The following is an 18090-nucleotide window of genomic DNA, read 5'->3' as shown; positions in this document are numbered from 1 at the left end:
CATTGGAATCTGACGTTGCAGGACTCGCTCAGCAGGGCTTCTGGGCTCTGCGCTTCATTAGATCCTGGCTCTGTGCTGTTTCATCTCCTCCAACTCCCCTTAGCACAAGGCCCACGTCCCCAAGGCTCGGCTTCAAGTTGAAGAAACGAAACCATCTGCAGTTTATGGGTACGCTAGAGGGCTGACGTTTCCGGCTTCGTGTTTGCTGTCCCTTTGTGCTCCTGTTAGTTTTGTGTTCTGTTGAGCTTTCCTTCATTCTGGACTGCAGTACCCTAGAATGGGCTCGCTCAGTAATATTAGTCTCATGAAGAAGTTCCGAGTGGCAGTGAAGAGGCAGTACGGCACAGTGGTTAATACCATGGCTTTGGACTCTGTGTCAGTCAGGATAGACGAGCTCATGTTGCAGTAACAAACATCACCCAAATCTTATTCATGCCATGGGTCTGTCTCAGGCTTCTCGGGCTGATACAACAAAATATCATAGTCTGGGGGGCTTAAACAAGAGACATTTATTTCTCCCTGTTCTGGAGGATGGGAAGCCCAAGACCAAGGTGCTGGCAGAGGTGGTGTTCAGTGAGGGTACTCTTCCTGGCTTGCAGCCTATTGCCTTTTCACTGTGTCCTCCCACAGCATGACAGTGCTCAAGAGAGCAAGCTCTCTGATGTCTTATCTCATAAGAGCACTAATCCCATCACGAGGGCCTCACCCTTAGGACCTAATTGAAACCTAATCCCTTCCCAGAGGCCTCATCTCCAAACACCATCACATCGAGAGCGAGCGCTTCAACATGCGGGGGAGACACAAACATTAAGCTCATAATGGTGTCCCTTCTGTGTCATCTGGGGCTGTGCTCCCAACATCTTTCCATTGCAACTGAGGCCCACAGAGCCGTCACCATCTGGGGCACTGCCATTCACCATGTCAGAGAGAATGTGGGGCATTAAACACTGGCTCTGAAAGCTTCTGCCTTCAAGTGACAGACATCCCTGCTGCTCACATTTCCTTGATCAAAAGCAAGTTACACTTCTGCACATCACTTCAAAGAGGGGCATGCAAAGCACAATCTTGCCTTGTGCTCAGGAGAGAAGTGTATTATTGGGAACAGCTCCCAGATCATCAGTCCACAGTCTAGATGTTGCTGTGAAGGTATTTTCTAGATGTGACTAACATTTAAATCAGCTGTCTTTGAAGAAAGCAGATTACCCTCCATAAGGTGGGTGGGCCTCATCCAGTCAGTTGAAGGCCTCAAGAACAAAGACTGAGGCTTACCAGAGAAGAAGGAATTTAGCCTCAAGACTGCAACATAGAAACCTACTTGAGTTTCCAGACTGCCTGGCTTGCTCTGTGGATTTTGGACTTAAGAGTGCAACATCAACTTTTTCCTGAATTTTCCATCAACATCCACTGGCCAATGATTGTGGACTTGCCAGTCCCCACAAATGCATGGGCCAATTCCTTAAAACATCTATCTAGGGCCGGCCTGGTGGCATAGTGGTTAAGTGCACACGTTCCGCTTCGGCAGCCTGGGGTTCACTGGTTCGGATCCCGGGTGTGGACTTGGAACCACTTGGCACACCATGCTGTGGCAGGCGTCCCACATATAAAGTAGAGGAAGATGGGCATGGATGTTAGCTCAGGGCCAGTCTTCCTCAGCAAAAGGAGGAGGATTGGCAGCAGATGTTAGCTCAGGGCTAATCTTCCTCAACAAAACCCCCCAAAACCAAAAACCATCTATCTATCATCTGTCTATCTGTCTATCTATCTATCTATCTATCTATCTAATCTATCTAATCTATCTCCCATTGGCTCTGCTTCTCTGCAGAACCTTGACTAACACATAGTTACCCCGATTACAGAATTACCTCCACATCCCGCCAATATCCAGTCCAGAGCTAAGCCTTGTTTCCTTGAACCTTCTCCCAAATCACCTAACACAAGTCCAAATCCTACAAGAAGAACCTTCTAACCTTCTCTAATAGAGTCACGTGGGACTGGCTACATAACTTGTGGGGCCTAGTGCAAAATGAAAACGTAGGGCCCTTGTCAAGAAATTACTAAGAATTTCAAGATGGCAACAGCAGAGTATTAAACCAAGTACACGGTGTGTAACCTGTGCAGTTGTACATGGCCCAGCACTTACAGGTCGCACGCTCATGCTGGGGGCCCTGGAGACATCTCACGTTTCCCCGTGGTTGTGCAACAAGTCAGTGTTCAACGACACGTGTGTTTCTGGTGGTCTTTGGCTGGAAGGCATTTACAGAATTTCCTTCCAATATTTTATGTACACATATCTCTTACTTAAGGGAGAACATGTTTTTTCTCCCTCTTTAAATATATATATATATATATATATATATATATATATATATATATATATATATATATATACTTTTTTTCTATCCTGTACTGATCTTTTAATATTATGAAGTCTTCAAAAACATAATATAGATCAGTTGTATAATATTCATTATTAGATGGCTCTATATGCATATATGGACATGCTACATTCCTTGTTGAAATTTGCTACCTATACCTGATTGCTTGTGTCTGAGGTAAAGAGAAATTATCCAAAAACACGTGAGAAATGAGCTTTTATATAATATATATGAGAGCATATGGAAAGTGCATGCTTATGAACATTTATTCAAATAAGCTGGGAGCATTAAAGAAAGCACTAAATAATAACCACCAAAATAATGTGTCATAATAATGACACATGTACACCCACCAAAGTAAAGGATATTGAAAGCATCTAGCTGTAGGGGCAGTACTGCAATGATATTTGAATTTCTTGAAGATATTTCTGTACTTTGAGAGAAGGTAAGGTGAGGGTTTTGGTCTGGACTTGTAGGTTTTCTATAGGCCACTGGGCCTGCTCTGTGCTACACTTCAGCTATCCTCTAATGAGGGAGTTTTAGCATTTGCCTGCCACTTCTTACCTTAGTACTAACCCCTTGCCTTAATTCGTTTATAACTCTGCACGAACATTTAAACTGTAGGTTTAAAACAACAAGGTTAAAGAGGTGGCATGGATCAGGGTCAGCCGGGGAAGCTGAGCCATCCTGAGGGTTACATCCTGAAGGACACATTATAGAACTCATACCTTCCTCAATTACAGGAGGAGCTGGGGAGGTGAGGACCACAAGAGTCACTGACTAGTGATCCGAGAAGACAGGAACATCCAGTTGCTGAAGTGGGGCCATAAAGGGGAGCTTGTGGAGCTGTCCAGGTTGCCTGTGTAGACCCCACCTCTGCGAATCAGCAGCCAAGCATTCAGTGGTGGGGCTGGGGCTGCTATTGGTCAGCAAGGCCAACAGTGGGGAAGAAGAGCTGGACATGGAGCAAAGGAGAATGAGGATATACCTGAGCCCATTAGGTATCTTTGCGACCATCCATCACTTGATGCGACAATCATGTCCTTCAGAGAACAGTGGCTGCTGCTTCCCTTCTGCTTTCCAAGTCTCACGCACGTCCCTTTGTTGGCCAACTCTATCCTTGAACCATGTAGGGGTAGGGATTCTGGGAGACACTGCTCCAGAGTAACGAAGTGGATGTGGCACAATGCAGCACAGAGGTTATTCAAGGAAGTCAGGAGAAGGCAAGGATTGGCTGTGTACTCAAGTGCCTTGCGATGGTTAAATTCACATGTCCACTTGACTGCGCCATGTGGTGTCCGGATATGTGGTCAAACACTATTCTGGGTGTGTCCATAAGGGTGTTTTTGGATGAGATTAACATTTGAACAGGCAGACTGAGTAGAGATGGCCCTCCCCAATGTGGTGGCCCTCAGCCAGTAAGTTGAAGACCTGAATAGAACAAAAAGGCTGACCCTCCCTCTAGTAAGAGAGAGCTCCTCCTGCCTGATTGCTTGAGCTGGGACATCGGTCAAGAGGGAACACTGGCTCTTCTTGGGTCACAAGCCTGCCGGGTCTTGGACTGGAACTTAGGCCAATCGCTCTCTGGTTCTCGGGCCTTCAGACTCTGACTAGAACCTCACTGTTGACTTTCCTGGGTCTCCAGCTTGCCAACTGCAGATCTTAAGACTTCATCACTGTGTGAGTCAATTTCTTATTAGAACTCTGTCTCTCTTTACATACATCCTGTTCCTTGTGTTTCTCTGGAGAACTCTGACTAATACAGAGCTAGGGCTCCCTTTGCAAGTGAAAAATCTACTAAAGTCCGCTGAAGAAATGGTGTACTTTTGGTTTGCAGTCAAGATGTATTAAAGGTCAAAGTGTTCTGCTGTGAAAACTTGATTGTAGTCTAGCAATTTCGGGAAAAGAATCTTTGAGTTCGATGGAGTTTTCTTTGAAGGACATGCTAATGGCTTTGGAAGCTTGAGGTGCGTCTCTTTGCTTCCTTAGAGTTGTGAGTGAGGGCTGAAGCTGGAGAATGACTGGGGGATTGGTTTTCCTTGCTCCTCTGTCTGTGTAGAGTGAGGTCAGACCCAGCAGTCTTTTGGGGGATGTTATTATATCAACAAACTCTATCATGAAACTTTAAAAAATCCTTATTTTAAATGCTACGTCTGTTTTATTGTTCTGCTAAATCCCCAAACCAGTCTTTGAGAACTGGAAGGAATCGTGGAGACAATCTCACCTGAGTTTTCTCAAACCGTGTTCCACAAAACACACATTCCTAAATGTTCATAGGTGGTCCTTGAAAAAAGGGATTGTATGACCAAGTAGGTTTGATCAAGGTGGCATACACTTGAAACGGGCAAGGAGTTAGCCATTGATAATTAAGTAGCTAGGAACTAACGTTTTTCCTTTTTGCAATTAGTGATTATAGCTTTTAGCTGTTAACTCACGCATTGTTAACTGTGCTGTTTAGGCAATACACTATCAGACTCCCACTAGGTTCCTTAGATAACATCTCCCTGGAGCCTGGGTCCCCATGGTGATGGGTGTGTGAGCTGTTTTTCAGGAATTAGAGCCCCTTGTCCACTTCAGGCCTGTTGAGACCACCAACTCATCAACTGGGCCCGTGCAGATGTCCAATAGGCGACCTTTTGACGTCAAGAGGCTAAAAACTCCACCCTCAGATCATGCTAATGCTGCCATTTTGTGAACATGGGTCCTATGAAGAGGCATGGAGTCAGACTACGCCTGCGCACATCATCAATTACCTCACCCCTCCTCACCTCCAATCACCTCTCTCCACCATTTCAGACCACCTTGCCCACCTACCCCATAAATATCCCTAAGTCCCTACTTTCAGGGAAACGAAATTTGAGGCTCATGCTCTCACTTCCTCACGTGGCTGCCTTGTGAGTAAACTCTCTCTGCTGCAATCTCATTGTCTCGGTGTTTGGCTTTCTGGGCGGCCGGCAAAAACGCCCAGTAACACACTCTGGTTCAGTAACACACTCTCTCCCGTTTGGAGAACCCAACTGCACTTTAATGAAGTTTGAGACACCTCCTAGACTTTGAAGTGGAGATATCAAGCAGGCAGTTGGTAGATAGGGCTGGATATCAGGGGCAAGGCTGGAAGTGGATATATAGGTTTGGAAGTTAATACGTTTAAAACTATGGGAAAGGATTACTTAGGAGAGAGTTTAAAAGGAATGAGTGTGTGAGGTCTGGAGGTGCTGCAGCTCTCTTGTGACCATGAGAAGAGCAGCTGAGAATAGAGCTAAGACCCAGAAGACGGCATTGCTGAGCCAAGCGACAGAGAGAAACCAGGACACTCCTGGACAAAGTTTGATCCACTAAAGCCGATTCTACCATTGGACTGCTCAACTGTAAAGCCAGGAAATTCCTCAAGTTTTTTACGTCATTTCTTAGAGAAAGAGTCCTGATTAGTATGACATCTCCCAACATCTTTCGCACATGTATTGCTGTCTCCTCCTAGTCTGTGTTTTCCCCTCTCCTCACCTGTCATGGAGGAGAATCAATTGACCCTCAGAGGTCAGGATTCACCAGTCACCCCCATCTCGAGGCGCAAAGGGGAAGGGATGGCTTACCCCGAGCAGTGTCTGTTGTCAGCATTTCAGGTATGAGTGGAGGAATCGGTTAAGAATTGGTTAATGTGGTTAAGGATTTTATTTTTATTTTTCGATTGCTAGCAACCAACCAAAACTGACTCTGGCTAACTTACACCAAAAAGGGACTTTATTAGAAGGATTACAGGGCTCCCCCACAGAATCAGAGACAGAGCTGAACAAGCTGAGCACCACACCTGGGGAAGGAGAGGAACCAGGGCTTTCATCGAAACCCTCGCTGGGCTGACTGCCGACGGGCTGCAGCTCCAGGCCTGCGCTCTCTGTGCTCAAGCCTGACGTGACCAGGAGAGAGAATGTGCTTTGTGGGAAGAGGTGGTGAGGCAAGATGAGGTCCCTCAGCCCTGGTCCCTGGGAGCCCACCCTGCAAGCCTGAGAGGCTGGGCGACCCCCCGAGAAGGGTCTGCTTGACCACTCTGAGCATGGAGCCACCCCTGGACTTCCCCAAGTCACCGAGAATGCCAGCTGATTAAGAACGAGCTCTGCAGGCCTTCGCTGCTCTTACGGCCTCGGTGCTCTTGGCTTTCAGGACACACGCACACCGTGGGCTCTCTGACATCTTTAACCTTTACTCTTTTTCCCTTAGTCTACGCTGTGCATCTTGGGAAACCCTCCTTTGATTCTCTTTCCTCTTCCAAGCCCCCCTCCTCCTATAGACTGAATGTTTGTGTCCCCCAAAATTCCTATGTGGAAACCTAACCCCTAACGTGATGGTATCTGGAAGTGGGGCATTTGGGAGGTGATTAGGTCATGAGGGGGGATTAGTGTCCTTATAAAAGAGACCCCAGGGAGCTCTCTTGCCCCTTCTGCCACGGGAGGTTATAGTGAGAGGACAGCTGTCTCTGAACGAGGAAGTGGGCTCTCACCAGATGCTGAATCTGCCGGCGCCTTCACCTTGGATTTCCCAGCCCCCGGAACCGTGAGAAATCAATTTCTGTTGTTCAGAAGCCACCCAGTCTATGGCATTTTGTATAGCAGCCTGAATGGACTAAGACATCGCCCTTTAAAAAAACGATTCTTATTTCAAAATAATAAGTATTAAAAAAAATTATTCAAACTACCAAAGACTTTTCATGAAAAGTAAGTCTTCTTCCTGCCCTAGACTTCCTGTCTCTAGCCAGGGATAGTAACACTACTGGTCTCCTGTGATTCTTTCCAGTGTAGCCTACATGTATGTCTCTAACACAGCAGAGCAGATTATACACTCTCCAGTACCTTGCATTTTCCACTTAGCGACATATCATCCATACTGGAACACATCTGTCTCATTCTTTTTGCCGGCTGTGAGCCCCCACGGACAGAAAGGCTTTTATGAACACAAACAATGCAGCAGTGAACACCCTGCACATGTGACTTCAGGCACCTGAGCAAGTGCATCTGTCAGAAACAACAAGGGGCTGCCCAGTGGCGTAGTGGTTAAGCTTGAGCGTTCTGCTTTGGCGGTCTGGGGTTTGCAGATTTGGATCTCGAGCATGGACCTACACCACTCATTAAGCTATGCTGTGGCAGTGACCCACATACAAAACAGAGGAGGATGGGCACAGATATTAGCTCAGGGCCAATCTTCCTCACCAAAAGAAAAAAAAAGAAACAAACAAAGAAACAATAGTGTTTTGTCTTCCAAGAGTTATCAAAGCTTTGTTCTTCTGGTTTCCACCAGATTTCCCAGGCACAGCCCACAGTGGCTGCCTCTACTTTTTCTCCACTCCTTAAAAACCTGCAATATGGCATCTGCCCACGGACATACTCGAAGGCCACCAACAACCTTCTTCCTTAGTGCATCACCTCTGACCTCTCTGTAGAATTTGACCCCACTGCCCATCCCATGCTGAAACTCTCTCCTTGCTTGGCTGTTATGGGAGACAATCTTTGTCCTCCTATTTTCCTAATCATGCTCTTCCTGTGTCCTTTGCCTGTCTTCCAAAGGTCACCATCTGGCAGGAGCCTGAGGTGAACCTGCTGGACCAGCCCTTTGAGCTCCTGGCTGTCTCACCCAGGCAGTCACACCCATTTACCTCCCTGCCTGGACCCCAGAGGAATGTGAGGTTTAGATGGATATCTAAGTTCAAACTCTCTTCTAGGCTCAAGTTCTTCATTAAACAAAAGAAGTTTTTAATCCCCACTTTTTATTTTATTATCATTATTTTAATATTTATTATGTACTATTTAAAAAATACAAAAAGGCAGAAATAATAACAAAAAATACAATAAAAGAATAACGCACCAAATACCAATGTTTCCACCATTCAGCTTAATAAAATGTGACCAATACAGGGGAAGCCTCTTCTGTACTCTCCCTGCCCATGAGAGGTAACCACTATACTGAATTTGGACTTCGTCATTTCTTTGCATTTTAATTGAGTCCTGCAATTCTGACTCGATCTCTCTATATCTCACTCAGTATTGTTAAAAGTGAATGCAAGTGATTCCATTTATGTGAAAAGGAAAATGCACTATAGAAATCTATGTATCTATCCATCCATCTACCTACAGAAGCCCTTCCAGAAAGATCTGTATCAGGGGTTGGCCAAACAGAACACATCAGGCCTGTTTGCAACCTCTGTGATACAACAAAATGTTAACAGCGATTACTTCTGGATGCTAGGACTATGGATAGTTTTTTTTATCTACTTATCTGTGTTTTCTAAATTTCCAACAATGGAACTCGGATTACTTTAATAATAATAATAATAATAATAATAATAATAATAATAATAATAATAATGATAATCCCCCAAACCTATCTTTTCCACAACCCTCTTGCCAATCTGGCTTTTCCCTAGACTTCCCTATTTCCGTCAGAATTCTGGAATTCTTCCTAGGTTCAAAACCTGGTAGGCGTGTCTGACATCCCTTACCCTCTCTCACATTCTATCAGTTCCTACTATATGCTATGGTTATTTGAGTGCACATCTATCTCCCCTGTCAGATTTTAAGTTCTTAAAGAGCACAGATCTTGTCTTATCTATTTCCCTCAGGCCTATCACACAGCACAGCTCATAAATAGATGCTCCAGAATCAACCGCTGAACCTTCTCCTTGAGGCCTCAGGCTTGTCTACATCTTGCAACTGTCACCTGGCTGAGAAATTTCCTCTATAAATAAGCAGTTTCTGTTTCGTGTATGGTTTGCCATTGATATTTACACTCTATCTCTTACCCTACCCAAGCCTCAAACTTAGAAACTGGAATTAGATTTGGTATTCAAATCCTTAGCCACAGGTCAGGAAGACAGCCCCCATAAGAACCAAGTCATCCATGTAAAGGTTTTTTTTCCTCGACATTCTAGCGGCTGTCACTACATTTGCTGGGGAATTCTTGACGAGATTCTACTTGTCCTTCCATGCTGTGCTGTCTGTGGTTTCCTTGTTTCTTTTTGTGATCGAGTTCCAGATGGCTCAGCAGTGCGTCCCAAATGAGTATTTTGACAGATTGCTTAATGCTTGCAAACCGTGTCTCCTTCGATGTCCTAACACCCCTCCTCTAGTGTGTGAGCGTTACTGTGATGCAAGTAAGTAATACTGCTTGAACAATTACTCATTAGTGTGAAGTGTGCTCTCTGTATTGACGATTTGTTTATTTAAAGAACAGACATTACGGGGAAGATGGTGAGATTTCCTAAATCAAAAAGAGAAAGGAAACAAGGCAATTATTTAAATGCCAACAGGAACAAAAGTAGTTATTCAGAATTGAACTCAGTTTTATGCAGCACTGTTAGCAACACAGACTTTATCAACTCTTCTAATTAAGTGTTATTTAGAATTTAAAAGTCAATGTGGTTGGATTAGGGGAATTGGATGACAAACAATCTTTACTTAATGTGGATATGATGTTATCAGTTCATTATCTCTCTGATGTTCTCTTAATTCAGTGAAAGGAACAAACGCGATTCTCTGGACCTGCTTGGGCCTGAGCTTGATAGTTTCTTTGACAGTTTTCGTGTTGATGTTCTTGCTAAGGAAGATGAACTCAGAACCATTAAAGGACGAATTTAAAGACACAGGTTGGTTTGAAGGTCCATCTTTGAAATCTATTTCCGAGGGGTGGCTATTGTGAGTTTCACTTCCTTTTCCTTTTTCACACTGCATATTTCATTCCGCTAGAGCCCTTTCGGGAGCATTAGAGGACAGTTAGGTTAAACGAACTTGGAAGAAGCGAGCTGTCTTCTTTCTGGTGGTGACACCTTCTTTGCAGGTGTCCTGCAAGTTCAGCCTGCCCTCACATTCTTCCTTTGGTAATTATTCTTTTGAAGTACTGAGGCTTCCTCCGGAAACATCCATCTCTTTGACCAAAGTTGGCACATTGATTAAATGTCACGGTATCAGAAACTGCTAACCAGGTCAAGATCCACAGCCACATTTTTAATACAAACATAAGTGCTGTTTGCTTGGGTGAATATTTTACTGCAGAAAAATGTTAGAAACGAATAACCAGTTGCTCCTGGATTATTTGAGCAAGCACCTCAAATATTATTTTTATTTTTTTGAGGAAGACTAGCCCTGAGCTAACATCTGCTGCCAATCCTCCTCTTTTTGCTGAGGAAGACTGGCCCTGAGCTAACATCCGTGCTCATCTTCCTCTACTTTCTATCTGGGATGCCTACAACAGAATGGCTTGCCAAGTGGTGCCACGTCTGCATCCAGGATCTGAACCTGTGAACCCCGGGCCGCCGAAGCAGAACGTGCACACTTAAGCGCTGCGCTACAGGGCCGGCCCCTCAAATGTTATTTTTATTAAGCAGTAGAGAACCAGTGCCAGGGAAGTAAATGTTCTACTTAAGGGCTTCTCAAGATAAAAATATTTCTGCATCACTTTTGCCCATGATCCGATTCCCAAACACTCTGCAGCCATCGTCCCATTTCTTTATGCATGTATTTTCTGTGTATAATCTGTCAAGCATCCACCTCATTTGCTTTCTAGTGAAGTAAGGAGAGGCAGATGGCTGAACCATATAATTTAGTCTTTTACCTGGGGTCTGAGAGACAGGTGGGGAGTGACTTTAAGCGTGACATTTTGGAAGATGGAGTTACTCTGTGGAAGGGCCTGGGAAGTAGTAAAACTTACAAGTGTACAATGGGGATACAATGGAGAGTCCTTCCTTATGTGATCACAAGAGATTCATTGAAAAAAATTTAATCTGCCACAAAATGCTGTGTAAGAGAAGGCTCTTTACTTTGAATTCTAAAGTGTCACTCACGGGCTGATCTCGGTGTGCTGTAACATATGCCAATTTGTCATTTCACATGTGTAAAATAGGGCCAATACCTCAATGCCTACAAGGGCCAAGCAGGTAACAAATGATTGGGGTGGGCCAGGTGGAGGCTCCGGCGACAGAGGAGCCCGCGCCCCACCTGGAGACAGGTGCTGTCAACTCCAGCCAACTGTTTCCATGTAGCAATGTCAGCTCCGTGTGACCACATTTTTTTTCTTTTTTGTTTTTAAAAAGAGGCCAGTCATCTAGATTTGTCTGTGAAATCACTTGATTTTTAAATTTGGGCCAACATAAAACAAAGAAGCACCTACAAACACCGTACGCCCTAGACAAAGCACGTCTCCAAACCCCATGTGGCTTGCGGGCCATCGGTGCGTGACTTCTGGTGCAGGACGTCGTCATTTCTCTTGTAGGAAGAGATCTGTCTTGCACTGCTGTGAGTCCTGGGGTGGACTGCTAGACTGTCAAATCGCACCCCCTGGGGAATTTAGGTTGACGTTTCTGTTTCTGCATCATCAGGGTCGGCTCTGCAGAATGAGGCAGAGGCTGACGTGGAGGATAGCAGGACCGACGCTCAAGTTCTTCTTCCGAGAGGCCTGGAGTACACGGTGGAAGAATGTACCTGTGAAGACTGCGTCAAGAGCAAACCAAAGGTCGATTCTGACCATTTCTTTCCACTGCCGGCCATGGAGGAAGGCGCGACCATTCTTGTCACCACGAAAACCAGTGACTACTGCAATAGCCTGCCAGTTGCTGTTAGCGTCACAGAGATGGAGAAATCAATTTATACTAGATAATTCACCTTTTCGACTGGTGTAGAGCTACTTTGAAAATCTTTTGTCAGAGGAAAGGATGATGCATTAGATCTCTTTAGGATGACTATACTCCCCAGTTGCTGGTATAGCTTTTTATCCTCTAATTCTGGAAAATCTTTATGTTAGCTTTATTTCTTGGTCTTATTGTTGGGAGCTTGACTATGGAAACTTCCTTGGTTTCATGATTAAATTCTTGACTCACTGAAAAAAGGCACTGCAATGTGTAGATCCCACAGTCACATATTTCTATGGCTAGACCCCTTCTCTCCTATACACGCATATATGCATTTCAGGATAGACTGGATTTTTCTCTTTATCGTTAAAGGAAAGCAAGGTTATCCTATGTACTTCCATAGCTAGGACAAGCCTGGAGTCAGCCACACTAATTCAGTGTGCAATGCATGGGTGGTTCCTGACCTTGTGAGCTAGCGTCCAGCTTAACAGAGGCATCAGGCATTACTATAATCATACAAATAAATGTGCAAATGCCAACTGTGATAAAGGTGAGCTAGGTATCATTTTCAGACCCCAATGCAGGTAATAATAACGATAGCTGACACTTATGTAGCCTTACTAATGAGCCAGGGATTATTCTAAGTGCTTTACGTGCACTAACTCATTTAATGCATACAACAAACCACAAGGTAAGCAGACCATTATTATCTCCACTTTACGGATGATGACAGAAACTAGTCATAGCAAGATAACAGAGCCAGGATATAAACCCAGACATCCTGATCTATTCTTTTTTTCTCTTCACATCAATTTAATTCCATTTCTGAGTTCCCCAATCTCTTTGGGCTCCAATCTTTCTCATTATTGGGGAGGGTTCCCTTCCTGGGGTTATGCAAAGGTCCTGGGGTGCTATGAAAAGGCTTTGCAACAGGTGATGCCCTCTGGTAATCTGCTGACTTTGATCATTGTTAAGATGCCCACTGGCACCACAGCACAGACCCTCGGGGTCCTGGTGCTCGGTGGCTTTTGTGTCAGGTTTGGGATATGGAGAACCTTGGTGGAATCTTTTTACCCATTTGGGGCCCATCATGGCTCCATTCCAGGTCCTTAAGGGCCACAGGAGACAACACAGTATAGTGGTTAAGGTATTGGCTCTTGCAGCCAGACTGCCTGGGTTTGAATCCTGGCCCTGCCTCTAGGAAGTACAGCCCTTGGGTGACTGTGAGAAAGTTACTTAACTACTCTATGCCTCAGTTTCCCCATCTATAAAATGGGGATAATAACAGTATCTACTTAAAAGGTTATTTTAAGGATTAAGAGTATGTGCATATATGCACATTTACAACCCTATATATACTTTTTACTCTAAAAGTATCTGGTTCATGACAAGTACTGTGTGTCAGTTACATTGTGGTAATGATTTTTATTAGTCCGTTTGAGGGCTAGGCTCTCTGAGGACAGGCACACGCGTCTTTCCTGTTACACGGCCTGAGAATATTGCTCCTAGCTTCTCACAGGCCCCCTTCTTCTCGCCTCACCCTCTGGTACAATCTCCTCAAAGACTTCAGATTTTTCAAAAGCCCAGAAGAGCTGTTGACGTTAGACTTTTGATTCTTGGTCCTCCGGGCTAAAATTCCAGGAAGAATTACAATACTTAAAGGGGGTGCCTGGTGGTAGAAAACCTAAAACACAAACTACAATTTCAGTAACTTATCCTGCCTCAAGTTCCATGAAGAAAAGGCAGAGGATGCTACGAGAAGGTATAAAACATTATCCTCGTAATAACTCCATGGAGCAGGTCTGTGATGCCTTACTAAAGGTTACAGCGGTAGCTGACCTAAATCGAGGGTGCAGGGGCGGGGTTTGGACTCAGACACACTTTAACCAGAATAATTAACACCTGTAACGGATAATTTTGAAAATGGGAAAAACAGCCCCACCAACCAAACACACAAGTATTCTCATTTTTACGTTCTCTCATGGTCCCTTCACATGGTCGTATTTTTTTTTTAAAGATTGGCACCTGAGCTAACAACTGTTGCCAATTTTCTTTTTTTTTATTCTTCTCCCCAAAGCCCCCCAGTACATAGTTGTATCTTCTAGTTTTTGAGTGCCTCTGGTTGTGGCATGTGGGATGCCGCCTCAGCATGGCCTGATGAGCAGTGCCATGTCTGTGCCCAGGATCCAAACTGGCGAAATCCTGGGCCACTGAAGCGGAGCGCGCGAACTTAACCACTCGGCCACAGGGCCAGCCCCGCATGGTTGTATTTTGACACAGTTGTAATCGTGGTGTACAGACCATTTTGCATGGGGCTTTTTAAAACTTAACGTCTTATTGGGGCTGGCTCCGTGGCCGAGTGGTTACGTTCGCGCGCTCCGCTGCAGGTGGCCCAGTGTTTCGTTAGTTCGAATCCTGGGCGCGGACATGGCCCTGCTCATCAGACCACGCTGAGGCAGCATCCCACATGCCACAACTAGAAGAACCCACAACGAAGAATACACAACTATGTACTGGGGGGCTTTGGGGAGAAAAAGGAAAAAATAAAATCTTTAAAAAAAAAAAACAAAAAACTTAACTTTCATGTCTTATCATTGGCTTTTCCCTGTATTTCCATAATCTATATAATTAGCATTTTCAACTATTGCAAGAAATTCCCCGTGAGGGGGGCCATGATCTACTTAGTTTTTCTTCTGTAGTCAGGCTTCAGTGCTTCCCACTTTTTCACTACTAGGAATAATGAGGCAGAGCATCCTCCTCCAAAGAGCCCTTGGCCTCTGCTGAGTCCAAAAGGTAAATTCCCGGGGAATGGAGACTACATGTTGAGAGAGGCAAGGAAGTCGGAAGATCATGAGGCTGTGGGTCTCTCAGAACTGGGCTGGAATTCTGGCTCCATTTCCCAGTGTGGCCTGGTCCTCAACTCAGTGTTTTCAACTGTGGATCAAGACTCAGTCAGCATTCAGAACAATAACAAAAAAGAAAAGTAGAAGAGAATATATTACCTACAGAACCGTTTTAACATCTCCTTCAACTTATGCCTGTGTGTCCTGGGTTGTGATGTAAATACATTTTTTGACTCTGGGTTGCAGGTGAAACAAATTGGGAAAATGCTCTTTTTAACCTTTCTGGGTCCCCCTTTCCCCTCATCTGTAAAATGGGGCAGTAAACTGTACTTCATACGATTGTTGTGAACGCCTGTTCGCCCAGGATCCAGCCAACTTCACCTCCACTGCCACCACCCTACCCCAGGCACTATTATCTCTTGCTGGACAACTGCAAGGGCCCCCTAACCACCTGCCCTTTCTTTACCCTGCCCCACTACAGTTCACTCTCAACCCAGGAAGATGGGTAATCGTCTTAAAACCTAATTCAGATCGTGCCGCTCTACTGAACTTCTCGCAAGGGCTTCCCATTCCCTTACCTACTCAGAGTCGGGTAGAATCGTCCACACTGCTTACCAAGGCCCGCCAGGCCACCGCCTCTCCAACCTCCTCTCTCCCACCACGCGTTCCTCACTCCTCCTCCCCCTCCAGGCAGGTTCCTTCTGGAACACCTTTCCTGCGGGTCTTCCCGGGCCGTCCCCCTCTTACCATCCAGGTCTCAGCTCTAAAGTCGTCTCCTTACGCCCTCCGGGACTGCCTAGCTCCCGTGTCCCCACGCTCTGGCCCATTACTTTTCAAAAAGTTCGTTTCTCAGCATCTAGCGCTCTCTGAAACAATGCATGTCCCGTCTCTGGCCGCGTTCACTATCTAACTCCCCGAAGGAGGGATCCAGGAGGGCGCGGAGGCGCCCGGGGACTCACGGACTGCTGCGTGCCCCCGCTGGGGTCGCCGCTCGGCCGGCGCTGCCCGTGTTTACCTTCCGGGTCGGGGGGCGGGGCCTCGGCGGCGGCGGCGCTCTACTTCCGGGGCGGGGCGGCCGGGGCGGGGCGCGCTGTCTCCCGGCCTGTCTGGAGCTCCGCGGCGGCAGCGGCGGCGGTGGCGGCGGCGCGGCGCAGCACCAGCCCCGGGAGCGGCATCATGAGCGGTGAGTGGCGGCCTCGCCGCTGTCACCCGGTCCGGCCGCCCCAGCTCCCGCCGCTCCCGCCGCTCCCGCCGCCCCTTGAGTCCCCGCGTCCCGCCCGCCCGCAGCCCCCCGTCCCAGCGCTCCGGGTCTCCTGACCCCGTGGACGCTCCGTTCCTCGCCCTTGGTCGCCTGCAGTTCTCTGGCGTCCCGAGTCCGCGCCCTCCTGGTCCCCTGACTCCTGTCCATCACTAACGACCTGCTCCGAGACACCTGTGCGCGGTGCCCCAGTCCCTCCCAGTCCTCCGACGCCGTTGCCCAGTTCCCAGACCCCCAGTTCTCAGACCCCCCGTGTCTCGGTCCCTCCTAACCCCGAGGCCCCCCGAGTCCCAGTTCCAGGTCCGGGACCCCCGTCTCCCCAGTCATTCCCGCTCCCCAGGCCCCTTGTCTGCAGCCGCTCCAGTCTGCACACTCTTCGTGTGCTGACCCCTGAACCACGTGTCCCCCAGCCCCCAAGACTGTGAGTTCTCCAGCCTGTTCATCTTCCCCGTCCCTCCTATTCCCTCGTCCCCTGTCCCCTAGTGCTTTGCTGGTCCAGGCACCAGCTGTTCCCAGTTACTCTCTCAGTTTCCCTCTCTGGTCCTTGCTTCTTTCATTTTGGTTATTTTTTCATACTCTAGCTCCTTCCATTGCTTTTCCTAGCTCGTGGGAGGTCTCCCTTGTCTTGTCCCGCATCCCTCCCCTTCTTGTCCAATACTGAGCCCATCTGGGGACCATCGCTTGGCCCTTCCCGGCCACCCCTCTCCCTCCCGCCAGGGAGGGTGGTGGTTTGGGTGGGGAGGCTGGGCGGGGGAGAGGGGTGGGTGTGGACAGCTGGTCCTCGGTGTTTCTGAAGTTTTGAGTCCCTAGACTTGGACGCGTATTCTCAGCCTTTCCTCTAAGGAGAGAGCTACTGGTGTTGGTGCTAAGTCATTCCTGGCTGTTGTGTGTGGAGATGGGGAGTGACTCAGGGAAGCCTCCGAGCTGCCTGGCTGGGATCCGGATTTAGTGAAGAGGACCCGCCTACCCTCACCCTGCCTGTTGTCCCCTCACTGTGGAATCGCCTCCCAGAGTCCCTGCATCCAGCCCCCTTGGCGCTAGCCTTTCAGCCAGGCGTTTCTGGGGGTCGAGCGGGGGCAAGGCAAAGGGGATGTGTCTCTCTTCATTTTTAACTTTTAAGATATCTCTGCATCACTTTTTACAAGTTATGTGCCTTTTGTTTTCGCTCTTCAGGAGGAAGATTTGTGAAATTGGTGGTTCTAATGAGGGAGCTGGGGAGGGGGATTTCCTGGGAGATAGTCCAGCTTCTGTTGCCAAAGTGAATGATTTTTGGCCTGATTAAAGTTTCTGGTCCTTGAACGTTAGTGATACTGTAATAAAGATGTGATGAGCTAGTAGTTTCCACCCAGGAGGTAAAGCCAGGAGGTATAAGTGCAGGTCCTGGGCCAGATAGCCTGAGTTCAAATCCTGGCTCTGCCACATAAAGCTGTGTGATTTAAAGCAAGTTACTTGACCATTCTGGAAGTCCCAGCAAAATGGGGATAAATAATTTACACCTGTCTCCTGGGCTTACTGCAATGACTAAATAACTTTACTCAGGTAAAGCGATTGTTACCGTGCCTCTCACGTGGTATGTAGTCAGGAACTTAGAGCGTTGTTGTTGTTGTTTCCATAAGGATCTGGGTGGGGTTCAGGTGGTGGTGTTTTCTGGCTCAGCTCTGGGACAAGGGCCGGGGCTAAGCACCCCCTAAAAATCTCTTCCTTTTAATGTGACCAAGGAGTCTCTGTCTCGGTCTCACAGGTCTGGACCTTTCTTTCTCCTGCTGTCATCGCAGGAGCATGTGAAATTGACAAGCAAGGCAAATTGATCAATATATCCTTCAAGGAGCAACTTAATTCCAAAGATAAGGAAATTTGAAAATTTGATTAAAAAGGTCATTAGGTGTAAGGCCAAACGAATTATAAAAGGAAATCAATGGATGGCTTTTTTAGGAAGAAGTATTAAGGTGGAAGGCCTTTTGAAAAGATTGTAATTGAGGCAGAAAAAGTGGTTGCTGAGGATGGAAGGGG

General features: G+C 46.8%; 2 protein-coding genes and 1 long non-coding RNA gene across 12 annotated transcripts in view; 2 read left to right on the top strand and 1 right to left on the bottom strand.

Moving 5' to 3' along the window:
* Nucleotides 1–3170: 3170 nt before the first annotated feature.
* TNFRSF17 (TNF receptor superfamily member 17) lies at nucleotides 3171–12507 on the top strand. Its single transcript, XM_014730110.3, has 3 exons — nucleotides 3171–9510; nucleotides 9871–10002; nucleotides 11731–12507. Exons 1-3 carry the CDS (start codon nucleotides 9393–9395, stop codon nucleotides 12006–12008), a joined length of 528 nt encoding a protein of 175 aa, XP_014585596.1. The 5' UTR covers nucleotides 3171–9392; the 3' UTR covers nucleotides 12009–12507.
* Nucleotides 11462–15841, bottom strand: LOC111767561 (uncharacterized). Of its 2 annotated transcripts, none has more exons than XR_002799336.2 (2): nucleotides 15570–15841; nucleotides 11462–11807 (listed from the first exon to the last, which is right to left on the bottom strand). It is a non-coding gene; the product is annotated as an uncharacterized lncRNA (long non-coding RNA). The 2 variants fall into 2 exon arrangements; XR_011424337.1 differs by lacking the exon at nucleotides 15570–15841 and adding an exon at nucleotides 14982–15562.
* A 24-nt stretch (nucleotides 15842–15865) lies between these two features.
* Nucleotides 15866–18090, top strand: part of SNX29 (sorting nexin 29) — a 589016-nt gene continuing 586791 nt past the window's right edge. For 2 of the 9 annotated variants that reach the window (XM_070230995.1, XM_070230994.1), the window contains exon 1: nucleotides 15878–16005. In XM_070230995.1, the coding sequence (XP_070087096.1) occupies nucleotides 15999–16005 (7 nt within the window). In that variant the 5' untranslated portion in view covers nucleotides 15878–15998. Of the gene's footprint in view, nucleotides 16006–18090 lie in introns of all 9 variants that reach the window. The other 7 variants (XM_070231001.1, XM_070230997.1, XM_070230993.1 and 4 more) reach the window with 7 other exon arrangements.

This window comes from Equus caballus, chromosome 13 (assembly GCF_041296265.1).
Source record: "Equus caballus isolate H_3958 breed thoroughbred chromosome 13, TB-T2T, whole genome shotgun sequence".
In the NCBI taxonomy this organism is placed as follows: Eukaryota; Metazoa; Chordata; class Mammalia; order Perissodactyla; family Equidae; genus Equus; species Equus caballus.
Note: the sequence above shows the minus strand (reverse complement) of the source record. Positions and strands in the feature narration are given on the sequence as shown.